Below are 17,954 nucleotides of genomic sequence, written 5' to 3'. Positions count from 1 at the left end.
TTGCGAATACTTCCATTTCCAAAGACGGTTGTCCATTAAAGGAGGCGCATCCCTAAAATTATTGGGTACTTGGTGATGGTATGACATTCACCGTGTTGAACAAATAGTTTAAAATCTCTTATTCTTCGTATCTCATTAGGCATTACTCTAATCCTGTCGTGATCTTATTACGTGGCAGATTCTCAAAAAAGAAAAAGTAGATAATTCAACGCAAATGACGGCAAATACAATCGTACATCTCAACAATAACATACTCGTACAGAACCCATAACAGAAAAACATGCTAAATCTTACCCTTGTGCTTTGCAGCTCTCCCTAACCTCTATGTTTGTGCCCTGTATCATTCTCTCGTCTAGTTCGCGGCGGGTGTGACACCAGCTTCAGGATCATCATTCTTCTTGCCTCTCCTAGAAAAGACACCCTTCACCTTGCTCCACTGTTCAAGCAAGAACCTGTAGACAAACACAAATGGTGTGCCAACGAAGCCAGCAACGGCAGCAAACCATTCATCAGGGAAAATTCGGATGAGAATAGCCCAGGGAAGACAGAACATGGCAGTGATGACGGAAACACCCCACTGTGTGGCATCAAGTCCATCCGGGATAATCTGGAAAGCCCTCGAGCCCTTGAAGATGATGATGACCTGGAGACCAATCATGAGGAGGGTGATGAGGACAAAGAATTGGTTGCGCTGGACGCCCTGGAAGATGTTGAACTTGTTGTCGAGGCGGCGGTTGTTGAACATGTTGAAGATTTGCATCCAGACAAAGGTGTTGAAGATGACGGTGTCGAGTTCCGTCTTTTGCCTCTCGATAGAGGTGTCGTAGCCGAGGATCTTGTCGCCGGCAAAGTAGAGGACAAAGGTGATGGCGAGCTGATAGATGGCCTGGCCGATGATCATCTTCCACATCTAGGCATTGCATGTTAGCATACTGGTACGAGATATCTAGAGGTGTGAACTTACAGTGACGGTGATCAATGGCTTGTCCTTGCCCTGAGGGGGACGATCAAGAATCTCTTCAGTGGGAGGGTCGGTGGCAAGGGCCAAGGCGGCAAAGGTATCCATAATGAGATTGACCCAGAGGAGCTGAACGGCCTTGAGAACAGACTCCATGTCGGGGTCATAAACGGCGGTGATAAACGCCAAGAGAACAGCGGTGATGTTGACGGTGATTTGGAACTGCTGATGTTAGTACGTGTTACTTTGTAGAATGAGAGTGACCTACTTGGAGGAACTTCTGGACAGCGTCGTTGACAGCTCGTCCCCACTTGAGGGCAGTGATGATTGACGTAAAATTATCATCCATGAGAATAATCGACGAAGCCTCCTTTGCAACTTCAGTGCCAGAAATACCCATAGAGAAACCGATGTCAGCAGCCTTGAGAGCAGGAGCGTCATTGGTGCCATCTCCAGTGACAGCCACGGTCTCACCAAGGTGCTTGAGTCTCATGACGAGAATCCTCTTATCTTCAGGCGAGGAACGAGCAAGGACTTGAAGTTGGGGCAAGATTTTATCCATCTCTTCCTCAGAGAGTCTCCGGAAGTCAGGGCCTTCAATTACCAGCCCGTCAGTGTAAATACCACACTCCTTGGCAATGGCCTTGGCAGTCGTGGCGTTGTCACCGGTGACCATGCGGACGGTGACTTTAGCAAGTTGAGCCTTGCGCACTGCTTCAGGCACACCGGGACGGACGGGATCTTGAATGCCAACAACACCGAGGAAGACAAGCTCGCTGAGAACAGACGCGAAGTCGACGTGGTTGTTGTCAGTGACTTCGGCATATGAAGGGGGCCAGCTGGGATAGTCCTTGTACACGAGACCAATTGTCCGGAGAGACCTCCTCGCATAGACGTCGATGGTATCATTCAAGGTCTGACGATCTTCATCGGTGAGAGGCTCCTCCCCGAGGGTGTCAATGTCGGCCTTGGCGGTGCAGTAGGCAAGAAGAATCTCGGAAGCACCCTTGACGAGAAGCCGATAACCTCCAGATCGAAGCTTGATAACAGCACCCATGCACTTCTTGCTCGAGTCAAAAGGCATCATCTGAACAACCTCCTCATTGGCTCGAACTTGGGCCAGAGACTCAAGACCGAGATGTTCCTTTGCAAGATCGAGAAGGGCAGTCTCCGTCTTGGATCCGAGGAAAACAGTCTGGCCATTCTCCTGACCTTCAAAGGCAGTGGAGTTGATGGCGACACTTTGGATGATGATGTCTTTGGCATCAGACGTGAGCATCTTGGCCCAGGTTGCGATTGGGGTGTCATGCTTCTCAGTGTTGGAGAAGTTGGCGTCACCAAATGTACCAGCGACAACCGTCATTCTGTTAGTTGTCTATAATAATGGTCAGCATCAATCCGTATGTCTGTGATTCCTTGAGTGCGACTTACCAGAGTACCCGTCTTGTCCGAACAGATAGCAGTCGCATTACCCATAGTCTCACACGCCCGAAGAACTCTCACGAGGTTATTCTCCTTCAACATCTTTGTCGTAGCAAACGCAAGAGCAAGCGTAACAGCAAGAGGCAAACCCTCCGGCACAGCAACAACAATGATGGTGACAGCAACGATGAGGATATCCATAAACGACGAAGCCTTGTCCGTTGCGGGGCGGTTATCGCCGGGGAGATTGGCAACGAAACGGAACAAGAGGACAAAGAAGAGAAGACCGGCTGCAGTACTTCCGAGGTATGCGATGGAGCTGGCGAGTTTGGAGAGCTTCTTCTGGAGAGGGGTTTCTTCTGTTTCGGTGCGGACGGACATCATGATCTTGCCGTAGCTGCTGTTGACGCCGACCGAGGTGCAAAGGAATGTGCCGACACCTGTATTACTGTTAGCAATGTATTGTGTAAGCTACGAGATTGAAACATACCTTCGAGAACCTTGGAACCAGAGATGATGAAAGGGTCAAGACCCTTTGAAGAGCGTCCAGCTTCCAATGCCTGCATAACAGCCACACCTCCAGTCTTTTTGATAGCATCCGACTCGCCAGTAGCAGAAGACTCATCACACTTCAGATCATGCCCATCAATAAAGACACCATCAACCGGCACAAGGTCACCAGGTTCAAGGTGAAGAATATCACCAACGAGCACATCGTGAACGTTGATCATAACCACCTTGCCCGAACGAGTAACCTTGACCTCTCTATCCTCCTTCTTGGCATTCAACTTGACAAAGGCTCGCTCCTTTTGCCAGTCATTGCCAGCGCTGACGAAGGAAACAACGATAATGGCAATGCAGATGGCCACACCCTCGACCCAATCAACCGGAGTAGGAGCACCGGGTTCATGCTTGACGCCAAATGTTTCGTAAAGTCCCAGCGCAAGAGAGATGACAGCCGCTGCCGTGAGGAGGATGAGAACCTTATCGTTGTATGCGTTCCATAATAACCTCCAAAACGGCGTAGCTTTCTTTGCTGGGAGTACGTTGCGATTGTAAACTCGTATACGGTCTCCGAAAGGCTCTTTCGTGGGCTCTTTTGCGGGTGTCGACGGGGATTGCTTCGTAGGGGTGGTTTCTGTGGTTGTTTGCCACCCGGTGGCCTCCTCGAAGGTAACATTCTTCCCCACTGCCGTTTCCTCCGCACTTAATCCAGAAGCAACATCCGTCTGCAGGCCATTGACTATGCCCCTCAAACCTCCTAACGCGCGAAAGGCATCAAGAGACTTTGGGTTCAGCAGCTTGTTGAGTTGACCAGGGGAAAAGGCAAAGGGGCTGTTGTCGACCGTAAAGTCATTTTCGGTTCCTGGATCCGGCCGTAGGGAAACTTCAAAGTGTTCTAGTTCCGCTGTAGAACCACCGGAAGACGACGCTGTAACAAATGGGTCGGAAAGGCTCGACTGGTCCCCTGAGCCTAACCGTGAACGTTTTGCGGTAAGACCAGGGGTGCAAGGTTGGATTTTGTCTGTTTGATGAGTCATGGTGATTAAATTTTCGACATGTAAATCGAGCAGAAAGACAGGAATAAGCTTAAAGGAGACAGAGCCAAGAAGGGGAATCTTGCTCGATTTTAAGCTTGGCGAGGTCTTGTGAGGCTTAGCCAGAGGCCGCGTGAGTAGTACAAAACGATTGGAATATACGAAACTCCCGAAGAATGAGGCTATGCTGAGAGGAAGTGTATCAAGTCAAACCCCAGCCTGCCTCGTAGGCAGAGGGACGCCTGGGTGTACTCCGTATTTCAAGGCTAACTACACGGACGAGGCAGTAATAGGCTCGGCGAGGTGCATGGTCTGGGGGTGTGTGGCAACCAATCCGCATGCGCCTCTGACAGTCACCTAGACTAGGCGTTTTGCTTGTCGCCCTGACAGGTGTCGATCCATTGCGGGATATAATACTCTTGGTCAAACTCGACTAGCAATGCCAAGATTCCTCCTACTTTAGTCTTGATTTTCTTGACCTGGTTCTGGTTAACTGCCGCGTCTTCTACTGCCCAAGACGAGATGCCTTGATCCCTCACTACCAAGCACAGACCTAGGCCAAACACAGGTGCCGTACAGCCAAAACGTCTTAAACGACCTTGTTTCTCAGTTAAGCTTCAACTGATGAATCATGCGAATATCGCGGCACAGCTCCGCGTTCCCCTGAAGGAGCCAACGCGAGCTCGTGAAGAGAAATTTGATGAGGTATTTGATCAGGTCCAACAATCAAAAATCAACTCAAATGCGACGCGTGCGTCGCGCCAAAGGGGGCAGTGCAACGCCCCTCCGACCCCTTTGAGCAAGTCCATCACCATCAAGTACAAGTACTCTACGAACCTCAAACACGTGAAAGGTCTCAGAAACACAGCCATCCCGCTAAACACATCTTTTCTACAACAGGATATCATCTCCGTATCTGCGGAGGCATCTAGATCTTGAAATCGCCGAGACGCGCACTCTTGGGATGCCTCCCCGCTGGAAAATTGCCTCCTTGAAGGCGTCACCTTCCTAGATGACGAAAGCCTCGAGGGGGCTGTGTATTTTCAGTAGTCGTGTCATCGACTCGATGGCCCAGCGGATGGCTTCGGCTTGGTGGAACTTGGGCAGGGGATAGCCCTTTCTAACCTTCGGGGGAGGCCGCTCGCGCGAGGCAGTGCAAAAGCAAAATCAAATGCCGGAGGGTTTTTGAGCCCAAGGACTGGCTCGGTTCTTCTAGTCAAATGTCCCAAGGCGGTGAGGCATCGAGATGATGCGCCGAGTTGACAAAAGTGCTAAGAAAGACATGTCAAGGAACGGACTTGACCTTTGATCCATGGACAAAACATCAAAAGATCCGTCGGAGTTCTCCTTGGAATCCGCTCGATGGAGTTTTCATCTCGGTATGACACTCGAATGATCAGATTGGTTGATCCAAGGCCAAGAACCAGGGAAGCTCATGTCGGATCAGTCTTGGCGACCCACCATGTAATTAAGCTTGTTGGGAATAAGCTTCGCCTTGGCTTTGGTGACGTGAGGTCATCGACGGTGAGGGTACAACATTCCATGTTTTTGTACTCGAGACAATTATCTACAAGTTCCTTGAGAATTGTGGCAGTGTTCATTTTAGTCGATGCTTCATTTCACCAACATGGAAGGTCGTGTTGCTTGGTGGAGTTGGGATTTCCTGCACCACAGCTGCTGTGCCGCCTCCAGCCACCCCGGGATGTCACTGTCTTTGAATTCCGTGGTGATATGCATTGGAAGTACCAATATGGGGAGTACCTTGTCGGAGACTTTTCGGAGTGTAGGTCATGACTAACCCATCTGCGCCGATGCACGCGGTCACATTCTTGGATCACGGAAGGTAGATCTCGGGGATGTTGGGAACTCCTTGACAGTCTCGGGTAGGACAAGTAGCAGGATTAATCTGCGATACGTCGGTATTCTCTGCATTCAAATCACCGAAAAAAATCCCAGATTTATTTGTCAGCCGGCATTGTAAAAATTGATCTCCGGCTATTCTAATGCACCATGCTACTTATTGTGACTGAATGGTCGCGCGATCAGTTGATTGTGGAATGCATTGGTCAAAACACCCCAAAAGATTGAACCCTGACTTAGAATCGACCAAGAAACTGGACAAGACCAAGTCCAAACTTGACATTTGATTCATTGTGAGCGGGACTTGTTAGCGGTTTAGAATTACCACTTCAGGTAGAGCAAGGTCGAGGTAACCAACAGTACATCGGTAAAAGAACGATAGAGGTTCGTCATATTCGTAAGTATAGGTTTTATCATAGAATTGGGGCACGTCATCGTTTTGAAGCTCAAATACATACCCTTAATATTTGTTCTTAACCCTCCCTACCGCTAAGGCCTTTATCCATAAACAATACTACTCAAGTATCAGTGTCTTTTTTACCTACAGTTCGGTATATTAAATTTATTCTCTCCCTACCCTGAGTACCTAGAACTAGACTTAATCACAGCTTATTACTCTTTAGTGGAATATAAAACCAGTGTATCTTTCATGACAGAGTTTCAAGCTTTAGTTGCAGAGATCCTTGTCCAAGTCCGAACCTAACTCGTGCTTATTGAGTCTAAAGAGGGTTAATCACCAGCATGTTAATCGACACATGGTGACACGTCGCAAAAACATATTCTGTAAAACGCTAAAAATTCATTTTGTGCGTCGTTGAACAAGTGCAGTCACCATGGAGGTGAGGCCTCATATGAGATTTATAGGGTGGCTTGCTGACTGCATCTGTTGCCCGCGACTGAGGTCTTGGCTCTCCAATAACATTGGTTATATTTGGGCCAGGCATGCACGGAGTTGATTGCCTTGATATGCATTGAAATTTGTCGGGAGCCTGATCCTTTCTCTTGTTGGGTGTCATGCTACGCCCCAGCCGAGATAGACAAGGCGGAATAGCCAGCATCTGTTCGGCAGATTCTGGCCCACACAAACCGTAGGAGATTGGATGTGATATAAATATCTCGCAAGAGTTTTGTAGCCAGTCAGAGTTGCAGGCATGTTTCCCATTAAAGTAACTTATTAAATTTCCACCGATCGTAGTAGTTCTCTCGACGAGCTGGAGACAGCCGCCTTAACTTCAACTTTTGGTCTTGTTCGGCGCTTAATCAAGGCCAATCAAGGTCGTCTAGCAGTCGGGAACAAAGCAAATGTTGGTCCAGCCCCTTGTCGCGGCCAGCTCTGCTATTGGCCGCTACAGCCAAGGCAGATTCACCCCCAAGTGGGTGTCCACATCGAATCTCACCTGTTCTTCGTGCCATCTTCTTTTTTTTTCGAGCCTGTGTTTTAGCGTGTTCAGTCAACCTTGTCAATCCTCTGGATATTCCGTTGAGCTCCTATGGTCCCAATCCTTTTCTGCACTGTAGGGAAGTCTCGGTAGGCAGCACGATGCGGCGAATGCTATGCTGCGGCATTTCTCGCTCAGGTGACCATGGTAATGATCAGCCTGGGCGACCGGTCGAAGCCAAACCGGCTGCCTCTCAACAACAATCAAATGGCAAGCCCGCTTGAGCATAAATCTGACTTTATATGCGCTCACACTTATTAATAGTGCCCAAACAAGTTGACCCCGCGGTGTTGGAGTCGAAAGAGAAGCCATCACCTTCTTCTTTTGAGACAAGTCCCACTACTGGGCCCCCAGAGAAGAGCCAAGTCAAGTCCAACTTATGGGATGAAGCGATGGGAAGGCTCTCGGAAGACGACAAGACGTGGATCAACGGCAACTCCCAGCAGTTTCTAGATTCATCTGGCCCCGGAATACGTAGCATCATTGCTTTGGTTGATGAAAAACGACAAGAATGCGAAGCCAAGAGATGGACAACCGTCAATGTATTCAGCACTACCATTAATCTCTCCGATCTGGCCAGTAACGCCATAACATGGCTCAACAAGTTCAAAGAGGTCGGCGACACGATTGTCCAGTACGACCCTGGACATGCAGCCCTGCCTTGGGCCGCGATGAGGTTTATCCTTCAATCCGCCATTTCATACGAAGAGCACATGGCGTTCTCGCTAATCAGCGTTGAGAAAACAACAAGGATTGTTCACAGATGCCAGATCTATGAGCTTCTCTACAACTGCGACACAATCAATGTTCGAGTTGCTAGCGGCCTCGAGAAGGCCTTGGTTGACCTATATGCCTCACTTCTACATATCCTCGCACGGGTGGGCAAATTCCTCTGCAGAGGCACCGCAAGTCGCTCCCTCTACGCCGTCTTCAGGCCAACCGAGGGGACAGACCTTCTATCGGAACTTGAAAAATTCGAGAACGAAGTCATCAAGGAAGCTTCCGTCTGCGAGAGCACGCGGAGTGCCGAGTCTGATGCCAAGTCTCGAGAGCAAGTGCAGAAGCTTCAATCTCTCCTAAAGCTTGAGGAGCCCGTTCTTCGGATTGACGAAAACGTCCAGAAAGTCCTCGAGAAGATGGAGGTGGAGGAGCTGATACGCGTTCTGAATTGGATCTCTCCGCTCGAGTACAATCAACCTCATGAGCGGATAAAGGAGGCGAGGACCAAGGGCACCTGTAACTGGATTGTTGAACAGTCAAAGTTCTACGAGTGGCAGAGCGAAACCTCTTCCATCACTTTCTGGCTCCAAGGGTTTGGTAAGTACCAAGCGCCCGATAGCATACGTCTCAAGCAAGCTGTTCTAACCCCTTTGCAGCAGGTACTGGGAAAACCTTTATCACTTCGAGAGTCATTGATCTGGTTGCAGAGACCCTTGGAAGCAAACCAAATCATGAAGGTTTCGCCTACTTCTACTGCAATCAAACTGAGCCAACTCGCCGACAGGCACTCTCAGTTCTCCGGAGCTTCATCAGACAGCTCTCATCACCCAGGTCCATGTCGGGACATCTCGACCCCAAGTTAAAGCAGTTATACGTTGAGTCTCGGCTGAACGGAGCTGGATGGACTCTCAATCTCTGCAAGGAATATTTGGTTCACCTATTTAACCTCTACCCTCACACCACCATCATACTGGATGCTCTAGATGAATGCGAGATCGAAGAGAGAAGGCTACTACTCGACATCTTTGACTACGCATTGAAGTCTTCATCCCGACCTGTCAAGATCTTTATCTCCAGCCGCCCAGAAGGCGACATTCGACAACGACTAATCCACCTACCCAACCTCGAGATCTCTGCCAGAAACAATGCCCACGACATTGCAAAGTTCATCAATCAGAGCACTGCTAGCGAAAGCCTGTGGAGCATAGCCCTGGCAGGGAACCCCGTTTTGAAGGAAGAGATTGTCCAGACACTGATCAAAAAGAGTGACGGCAAGTTTCAGTGGGCCAGGCTACAGGTTGACCAGCTCAGGGTCATTGATCACGTAAAGGATCTCCGAGCCAGACTAGGAAAGCTCCCCAAAGATCTCAAGTCATCCTACGACGAGATCTATCAGAGGATTCAAGATCGTCCCGAATACTCCAGAGTTCGGACACTCAGGGCTCTCAAATGGGTCATGGCCTCGCCCTTCCCTCTCTCTACCGAAGATCTTCTGGGTGCGATACGTGTGGACCCGGACGCCGAGGAGATTGATGGGCCTGGCGAAGTCACAGAAGAGCAGCTCCTCGGCTGGTGCGCAAACCTGCTTTTCCTAGACAAAACCCCGGATCCCCTTGTCTATGTTCCCGCCGTCTGGAGGCCTTGCCACCTGTCAGTGGTTGAATATCTTGACGAGCGCTTCACGACGTCAAGTGCGCATTTGTTCGTTACAATGGCCAACTTGTTTATTCTGCTTGTGAAACCAGATAAAGCAGCGCCGCAGGAACGATTTGATCAGCCCTTCCCTCCTCTACAAGATTACGCTCTGAGGTTATGGATGGTATATGTCCAAAAATACGACGATTCCAGTATTGACTTTAGCCTCGCCCCATACGACAATCTCACCGCCATGTTGAAGAGGTTTCTCGGCTCACCAACAAATAGCTCCGATGCCTACGACCGATGGGTCCGCCTTGTCGATTCCGTTGGGCTTCAGCGTGGGGTACTTGCGAACAAAGAATTCCTCGGGCAGTCCAGTCCTCTATTTGGGGTTTGCGTCTATCCAGTCTTCTACCCCCTGAGAGATTGGTGGGAGTCAGCCGACGTTGAATTCGACCCTTTTGCATTGAATCAAGCCGGAGAGAGTCTTTTAACCATGGCGGTCATGTCAGGTTACATGCCAATCTGTGAGAGCCTCATTAGACGAGGCACGCCGGTGAACCCTGAAAAACACGGGAATTGTTTTGGCAGTCCCCTTACTGCGGCAGCAGCCCGCGGACACACCCACATCGTTGAGTTTCTCCTCAAACGAGGTGCTCACGTGGACCTGCTTCTCCAGGGCGGCCGATTTGGAAGCGCCCTCGCTGCAGCACGGAGTGCAAGCATATGCCGACTATTGGTCGACCGGGGGGCAGACGTGAATCTTCTACTACATGTTGGAGCGTATGGAAGCGCCCTGGCCTCTGCGGCATCCTACGGGTCTCCAGACAAGGCTACACTCCTCATCAATAACGGGGCAGATGTAAATTTACCACTGCCACATGGACATTTCGGGAATGCTTTGATCGCTGCCGTACACAGTCGGAGCCTAGACATGGCCCGGCTTCTTGTCGAGCATGGAGCAGATGTCAACCAGCTCCCGCCGACTGGCATCTACGGAAGTGCTCTCATAGCTGCTTGCTTCAAGTTCGACCCTTCCCCAGCCATAGTCGAGTTTCTGATCGAGAATGGAGCAGAAGTGAATGCGATCCCCAAAGTCGGCCGGTGGGGAAGTGCTCTTGCTGCTGCTGTTCGAACTGACATCCTCAACACCAGCCGCATCCTGGAGATAGACATGTTGATAAAGTACGGGGCAGATGTGAACCTTCCCCTCCCTACTGGGCTATATGGAAGTGCTCTTATATCAGCAGCCTCTACCGATTTCGCCTCATGTAGGTACCTAGTCGAGAAGGGAGCAGATGTCCACCTTCATATTCCGCATGGGTGCTACGGAAGCCCTCTCATAGCAGCAATGCAGTCTCACTCAATGAAATTGGTCAGATTCTTGCTCGACCGGGGAGTGGAAGTAGACCAGATCCCCGACGGAGAAGAGGTCGTCTTTGGAACTGCCCTAATAGCAGGAGCCTACTGGGGATTCGCATCGGGCGTCCAGATATTGCTCGATGCTGGAGCCCAAGTGAACCTACGGACTGAGGTTGGGAGGTTTGGAAGTGCCCTCGCAGCTGCTAGGGCAGACTTGACAGATGAGGGTGGGGTTTTTGAGCACACTCCGTGGTATGAGGAGGAAGAACGGGATGAGTGGAAGCCCGAGGTAGAAGAGTTGCTGCTGAAGTATGGGGCAACAGAATGAAGCCACGACCACCAGCGCCAGCCATGCCCCTTTCTCAGCTCGCCGTTCAATCGGCCAGCCACTTGCATCTGCCTATACTAAAGGTTTGAAATACCCAAAACTGAAACGGCGGTAGATATTTAGGCAAAGACTGGCACATGTGAAGACCCGCGGGAAATCCCATTGCAGAAGGGTGACGTCCTATCACGCCTGTATAGGTATCATCATAACAGAGTCAGTGTACATGTTTCTCTACACAATCAAGGGGATGAAAGATGTCATTTTCCCAAGAAATGAAGTCTCTTTCGCCCTAGGTCTCGAGCATAGCGAGTGGAAAGTACTCTATCATCTCTTCAGTCGTCTAGTCTCGCCTGGGGCCTTCGCGGCCTGGGTTTGCCAGCCCGAGTAAGAAAGGGCCCCACCCCTCGTGTCTTAATGCTTAGGTAAATAAACTCTATCATTGTAATCTCCTATGATACATCAATTGCAGCTTGATGTTATCCGTGGCGTTCTTTGCTGGATGAAACGGGGAATTGACGCCAATTGGAAACGGTCGTGCTGCGTACAATCGGTGTTTAGTTCCGGGTGGAAGCCCTCGTTGACAGAATGGGTTGATGTCTAGTCTTATGATCTAATGATCAAATTTTCCACACATAATTCTTTCAAAAGTCGCTATACAATAGCCACAGTTCATCACAATGATACAGCCATGCGTTGAGAATTGTAATCCTGCATCTGCTTTGTGGCACCTCCTAACCTGTAGCTTAGTGTCTGCTACTGGAGGTGGGTATATCCAGTGGGACAAACAAGACCGAATGGGGTTTTGTGACAAGAACGCCAACAGGTAACAGCTCATGTATGACCGACGGGATGAAATATCGACATCGAATAGGATCAAAACACGAGTAATGACAACCTGGAGTTCATGTAGAATGCACATGTCGTCGAATGGCTTGCAGTAGCGTGGCCAAGTCCCCTAACCCATCATCCCTGTCTGCCCCTCGCCTCCACTCTGGATCTTCTATTTTTCCCTTCTTACCCCTTGCCGAATGCAATCACCGCTTTGATGTCCACTTTTTTGTCCAAACAGGGGGCGGCGGGCCTGAAGAAACATCAACAACTACCACCTAAAGAATACACTCACTCATCAGCGTCATTCATCACGATCGTCCCTCGAACCCGCCACCGATACAACCTCCCAGCCAGGGGCTCAAGCTGGGAAAGTCGCCAAACAGGCGCAATCCTCAGCGCCACTTCACCTACTCTCCCCTCCATACCACCCCCTCCACCCACCCCCTTGCTTGGCTGCAACGCTACCACCGTCTGCGGCTCTGACTCTTGCTCGAAAGCAGCTGCGCTGTCTCATCCTTTTACCTGCCGATCCTACCGACAGAGTGTGCCATCCCTTACGCGCGGCTGCCGCACAGCCTCTCAAACGACTCGCACACTACCTACCACACACTCCATAGTCTCTAATTAATAACCAACAAGCCCACCGCCAAAATGCCGCCCAAGACACCCAATTCCACCGGCACGCCCATCTTCTCGACCTCCATCTTCTCCTCCTCCTCCAACGCCGCCGCCTCCCGCCCTACGACCCGCGACGGCCACGGCGTCGACCCCCTCAACACCAACCACCCGAACCTCCTGATCAAGGACCGCAAGCCATCCTTCTCGCGCAAGTCCTCGTTGTCCGGATCGCGCCGCCGCGGGAGCTCATTCGGAAACGGTCCAAATGCCTACGTGACGGACGCAGCAGCGCCCCCCGCCCTCCCTGAATACGCGCTGGCTGCCGCTGCCAAAATATCACCCCGACCCGACCTCGCCGAGGGTCATCATCTACCGCAGGCTCCCGACTTGGGCATTCAGATGTTGAATCGAACTGCGACTGGATCAACAATTCATTTGGGCGGCGGTATGACGTCTCATGGGACTTCAAACGGTGCGCCTGGCACGACTGGTGTGTGGCAGCAGAGCGAGGCCAGCATTATGCACCATCATGTCACCGAGCTCGCCAACAAGCGCATTTCGACGCTTGACTATTTGCGCAAAGCGTGCGTTGTCCAACAGCATATTCCTATGATCGCACACTGACAGCATGCAGCCATGAAGGCCGTGTCCACTGGTTCAAGACCTACCTCTTCGAAAAGCAAGATCTCCACCGCATGCCCTCGTTCGACGCACGGAAGCTCGGTCGCAAAGCAACAAATCATCTCCTCCTGGGCCTCTCCCTCCCCACCGTCGTCGACCTCTACTCCTCCACTCCGATCGAGTTTCTCCGAAGTCTCAACACCCTCCTCTCCGAATACGACTCTTTCCAGCAACTCCACGGCGACTCCTCCACAGCCGCCTCCTTGACCCGCGCCCGACTTCCCAGCATGTTCCGCCGACCGGGCGGCAAGTCGCGACGATCAACATCTGCAGCTGATATGCATCCCATGGTGGACGAGATGGCTCCAGTGCCAGCAGCCGGTGGACCCGCGCCCGCAGTTATGAACTTTGCGGCATCAGAAACGGATCTGCTTCCTGGCGAAGAGTATACGCATCTCTTGACACCATCACTACCGTTCGACCCCGACTACTTTGAGACGTTTGCGACATTGTGCGACGTCTTGATCGATTGTTATACCCGATTTTTGGCTCTTGTGCCTTCACCCCGCGAATGCTCCGCTCCCGTCGCCGAGCTCTTCACCAAAGCCGACTCGCGAGTGCGAAAGATTATCGTGCAGGGTATTGTACGAGAATTTGAGGATCAAAGCCGACATCATATCAAGACGGAAGTAGCCAGCATTGGCAAAGTCGTCCTGGGAGGTCTCATGTAAGACGTTATTCAGGATTTGGGTTAATGAGTTTGACGGGGTTCTTGAACGTTGCATGGAGTTGATGGCTGGGAGCGCAAGACATGGATATCCTGGTTGTGATCTTGCCAGGAGTTTGGTGTCTTGAAAATGGGTATAATCTGGTGTTTAATTCAGTTGCATTCCGAGATGAAGACTATGAAAGGGTATCATGAGAGGATATGTCGTCTTCTATTCATGCCGTCAGCAGAGACCATCTCATCCATCTTACAGCAGGTCCTGTATAATACATCCAATACTATTCTACACTTTTATGCACTGGTCTCTATTTCTTGCTCTTGCTTTCCTTCTCTTTTGCTTCCTCTTCTGTGACAAGGAGCTCGATATCTCTACCAACGAGCCAATCCCTCGCACCATCCATGATCCTATCCAGCTTCTCTCCTCCCTCCAACACATTGGGCAAATCATGCACATCTATCCCCGCGCGATGGTCGGTACATCGATCCTGGTTATAGTTGTACGTCCTGATCTTGTCACCACGCGTGATCTGCGTCTTGGACAGTACACTGTTCCTCAACTTTGCAGCCTCCTCCTCCCTCGCCTCTCGTCTCTGATCTGCAATTCTCGCACGCATCATCTTCCAAGCCTCTTCCCTGTTCCTCTGCTGCGATCTATGATCCTGCATGGATACCGTCGTCCCCGTGGGCAAATGCGTCATTCGAATCGCCGACTCTGTCTTGTTAACGTGCTGTCCACCTGCACCTCGAGCACGCATTGTTTCAATCTTGACTTCCTGCGGGTTGACGTAAAAGTCGCTCTCCGGATCTTCAAAGTCGACGCTGCCAGTGCCATTCTCAGGAAACGAGGGGAGAACCCATACTGCGACGGCGCTCGTGTGAACGCGGCCTTTGCTCTCGGTGCTGGGGATGCGCTGGACTCTGTGCATACCTGCCTCGCTGCGGAAGAGGTCAAAGGCGCCTTGGTCTTGGATTTCGAGGACGGCTTCTTGGAGGGGGTTCTCGCCGGCTGAGGAGGATGAGTCGCCTGCCGTGTCTGCGAATTCGTACTTCATCACGCTGTGACGATAACCCTTTCGCATGCAGAGCGCCTTGTACATCTTGAAAAGCGTATCGGTAAAGTATCGGCCTTCGAGACCACCGGGACCGGGTCGGAATTCGATCATGCAGGGAAAATCGGCAAAAGGATGGCGGGGGGTGAGACTGGCAGAGAGGTTCCTGGCGAGGGACTCAAGCTTTCCCGTCTCGCCTTCTAGCTCATCGCGAGCAATAGAAACAAGGTCGGCGTCTTGTTCAGGGTCGTTGAGCATGGCTGTCAGCTCAGCGACAGAAGCCTGCGACTTTTCCCATGCTTTCAGAGCCTCGGCAACCCGAGAAAGCTCGCCGACGCGCTTAGCCTTTGTAGAATCGAAAGAAGCATTGAGAGTCTTTTGAAGTTCGTCGTATTCGGAGGTCATGGACTGTGCGCGGTGAAGAAGGGCGGGAGCAAGAAGCGACGAGGCATCTAGAGAGCAATCGTTAGCTAGAGCTTGCCTCAACGGGTGGCTTTGTACGAACCATTGGAGGCGAAGCGCACGAATTGGCGCACGTGAGAGCGAGCCAGCGCTCGAGTGCAGCTCCTGCATATCCATGGCGCCGGGGACATGGCTTGTGAGAGGAGATTGGGGGGTTGGACGTCAAAATTGTTGATGTTGGAGGGGGATCTGAGGTTGAATTTTTAGAAGCCTCATGTACCGCGAAAATCCGGGGATACAGTTGGCGCGGGGCCGAGATGCTCAGTCGAGTCTCACAGCAGCCAATTGCAACGCGAAAAGATGCTGTGAAATGTCGTATGTATGTAAGTATTCTATACAGTCTATGTCTATTCAATATTATATCCAATTCATGGCTTTTGTCTCTCCTCAACCTTTTTCGCCGCAAACAACAACGCCGCCCCGAGCATCATACTCGACCCTCCCCACATCTGCGCAGCCAGATAATCACCGCCCGTCATCTGCATAAACTTGCCAGCAAGCGGCGACCCTGTAAGGGCAGCAAAACTAATAATTGTGAAAATCATGCCGATTCTTGTTCCTGCTTTGCTCAGGTCCTTTGTTAAACTCGCGCACGTCGAGGGAAAGAGGCTTTGGATGCCGGCGCCAAAGTAGCCAAACACGGAAACCCAGACGAAGCCGCCAGGGAGGGTGTGGACTTGGGACCACATGTAGATGCAGATGCCGGCCGAAAGGATGGTCGGGATGAAGACATTGACGGCGCCAAAGTATCGGTCTGCAAGCCAGGCTGCAACCATCCGTCCCGGTATACCCACGGCATTAATGACAATGAGGATGGTGAAAGAGTCCGAAGCCGTTCCGTGCAGTTTGTCAGTCGCGTATTGACGAGCCTATTAAACGTGAGTAACCAGCCAAACAAAGAGTCTCATTAAGCGACCTTACATAGTTGTACGAGATCCATGTCGGCCAAAGAGTAAAGAACATGGCTACGGCAAACAACACGTAGCTCAGCTCCTTGAACGCCGCAAGTTCCACAAGCGGTCCAGCCTTTCTCGGAGGTAATCTCGTCCTCGCCAGGATCATGATGAGGATGGACGCCACGAGAACGACTAGGCCCATTACTCGGACTGTCCAGCGGAATCCGATCTTGGGCATGAGTTGTTGGGCGATCAGGGGGAACACCATGCCTCCGGTTGCTGCACCGCAGGCCCCAGCGGAAATGGCGATGGTCTTTTTCTTTGTAAAGTATGTCGACATGTTGGCTATTGTCGGAGCAAAGACGATACCGTTGCCAAGTCCTTGAGCTATGCCTTGAGCTAGCAAGACTTGCCAGTACTCCGACGCGATGCTGGTCATGAAGACGCCGAGGGTCTGAAGAAACAGGCCGATGAGGAGTGCAGTACGGTAGTAACCCGCATCAAAAGCGCGACCGGAAAAGGTCCCCACAAGAAAAATGAGGCAAACCTCTAAACTCCCAATCCAAGATATGGTCGACGGCGGGAGCTGGAACTTGTCCTCGTAGTAGGGCTGAAAGATGCCAAAGCTGATGAGGTAGCCCCAAGAGTTGAAGGCGACGAGATGACCAGTGACGACTTGTAGCCAGGCTCGTAGACCGCCATCGGGAGGCTCTCCAGGGTCAATTGGACATGTTTGGTCCGAATCGTCGCCATTGAGGGTTGAAGAGATGTCGTCATCAGAGCCATGATGCTTCTTCTCCAGTGAAGACTCTGGGTCAGTGTCGATGGGCGTAGGGCAGACACTGTCGTCCACAGCCGTCATCTCGGAAGCTGCCATTTCGAGTTCAAGGGTAACGAAGAGATACGGGACCAAAAACGCATTGCTGGAGAGAGAGGTACCTGGGGTTTATGTAAAAGTAATACTCGTCCGCATGTCCGGCGCGCCCTTGACGGAGCCCACCTTGACTTTTCGCGGGGTTCCGCCTCCGACCCCGGCATCGGTCATCCGGCCGAGAATCACGAAATATGCATTAAAAAAAACCCAGCAATTACGACGATCAAACTGTTCAATTGGCCAGAGTCGCCCTGCGCCGTGACGCTGGAGAGACGAAAGGGTTGAGCAGCAGTGGGGATGACAACCTTGAAGCTGGTCATTAGCACATTTTTAGGCGGTAGGGACGGGAAAAACGGGAATAACGGGAGTGAAGCTAGTTTTTGGGAGGCTGAGATGCCATCGTCAATGGGCGATTGAGTTCCTCGCGTCGCAGCCATAAAACGTGGGTGGGCTTGGGTCTCACCGTAAACTCAGCATGTGGAATTCCAACGGTAGAAAAGGCCAAGCGCTCCCTTAAAGCTACAACCCATAATTCTCAGGATTTGGAAGAACAATTCTGGTGTTGTAATTGTCAAAGTTGAGCCTGTATAAAATGACCATCTCCAGAGCCA

At 51.2% G+C, this 17,954-nt stretch overlaps 5 protein-coding genes across 5 annotated transcripts; 2 read left to right on the top strand and 3 right to left on the bottom strand.

Moving 5' to 3' along the window:
- Positions 1-352: 352 nt before the first annotated feature.
- On the bottom strand, positions 353-3,921 carry MRS44_010725 (uncharacterized protein; the record flags this gene model as incomplete). Its single annotated transcript, XM_046272243.2, has 5 exons — positions 353-910; positions 965-1,180; positions 1,227-2,333; positions 2,390-2,820; positions 2,871-3,921. 5 exons carry the CDS (start codon positions 3,919-3,921, stop codon positions 353-355), a joined length of 3,363 nt encoding a protein of 1,120 aa, XP_046128242.2.
- A 3,397-nt stretch (positions 3,922-7,318) lies between these two features.
- On the top strand, positions 7,319-11,265 carry MRS44_010724 (uncharacterized protein; the record flags this gene model as incomplete). Its single annotated transcript, XM_065620222.1, has 3 exons — positions 7,319-7,364; positions 7,482-8,534; positions 8,594-11,265. 3 exons carry the CDS (start codon positions 7,319-7,321, stop codon positions 11,263-11,265), a joined length of 3,771 nt encoding a protein of 1,256 aa, XP_065476411.1.
- A 1,482-nt stretch (positions 11,266-12,747) lies between these two features.
- MRS44_010723 (uncharacterized protein) lies at positions 12,748-14,066 on the top strand (the record flags this gene model as incomplete). The annotated part of the gene is made up of 2 exons (XM_046284506.2): positions 12,748-13,298; positions 13,349-14,066. 2 exons carry the CDS (start codon positions 12,748-12,750, stop codon positions 14,064-14,066), a joined length of 1,269 nt encoding a protein of 422 aa, XP_046128244.2.
- A 301-nt stretch (positions 14,067-14,367) lies between these two features.
- MRS44_010722 (uncharacterized protein) lies at positions 14,368-15,690 on the bottom strand (the record flags this gene model as incomplete). Its single annotated transcript, XM_065620221.1, has 1 exon — positions 14,368-15,690. One exon carries the CDS (start codon positions 15,688-15,690, stop codon positions 14,368-14,370), a length of 1,323 nt encoding a protein of 440 aa, XP_065476410.1.
- A 251-nt stretch (positions 15,691-15,941) lies between these two features.
- MRS44_010721 (uncharacterized protein) lies at positions 15,942-17,346 on the bottom strand (the record flags this gene model as incomplete). The annotated part of the gene is made up of 2 exons (XM_046274111.2): positions 15,942-16,442; positions 16,495-17,346. The coding sequence occupies 2 exons, from the start codon at positions 17,344-17,346 to the stop codon at positions 15,942-15,944; spliced, it is 1,353 nt and encodes a 450-aa protein (XP_046128245.2).
- Between the last annotated feature and the right edge of the window lie 608 nt (positions 17,347-17,954).

Source organism: Fusarium solani, assembly GCF_023522795.1.
Source record: "Fusarium solani strain SB1 chromosome Unknown bctg00000006, whole genome shotgun sequence".
Taxonomy (NCBI): Eukaryota; Fungi; Ascomycota; class Sordariomycetes; order Hypocreales; family Nectriaceae; genus Fusarium; species Fusarium solani.
This window is presented reverse-complemented; position numbering and strand designations above follow the sequence as displayed.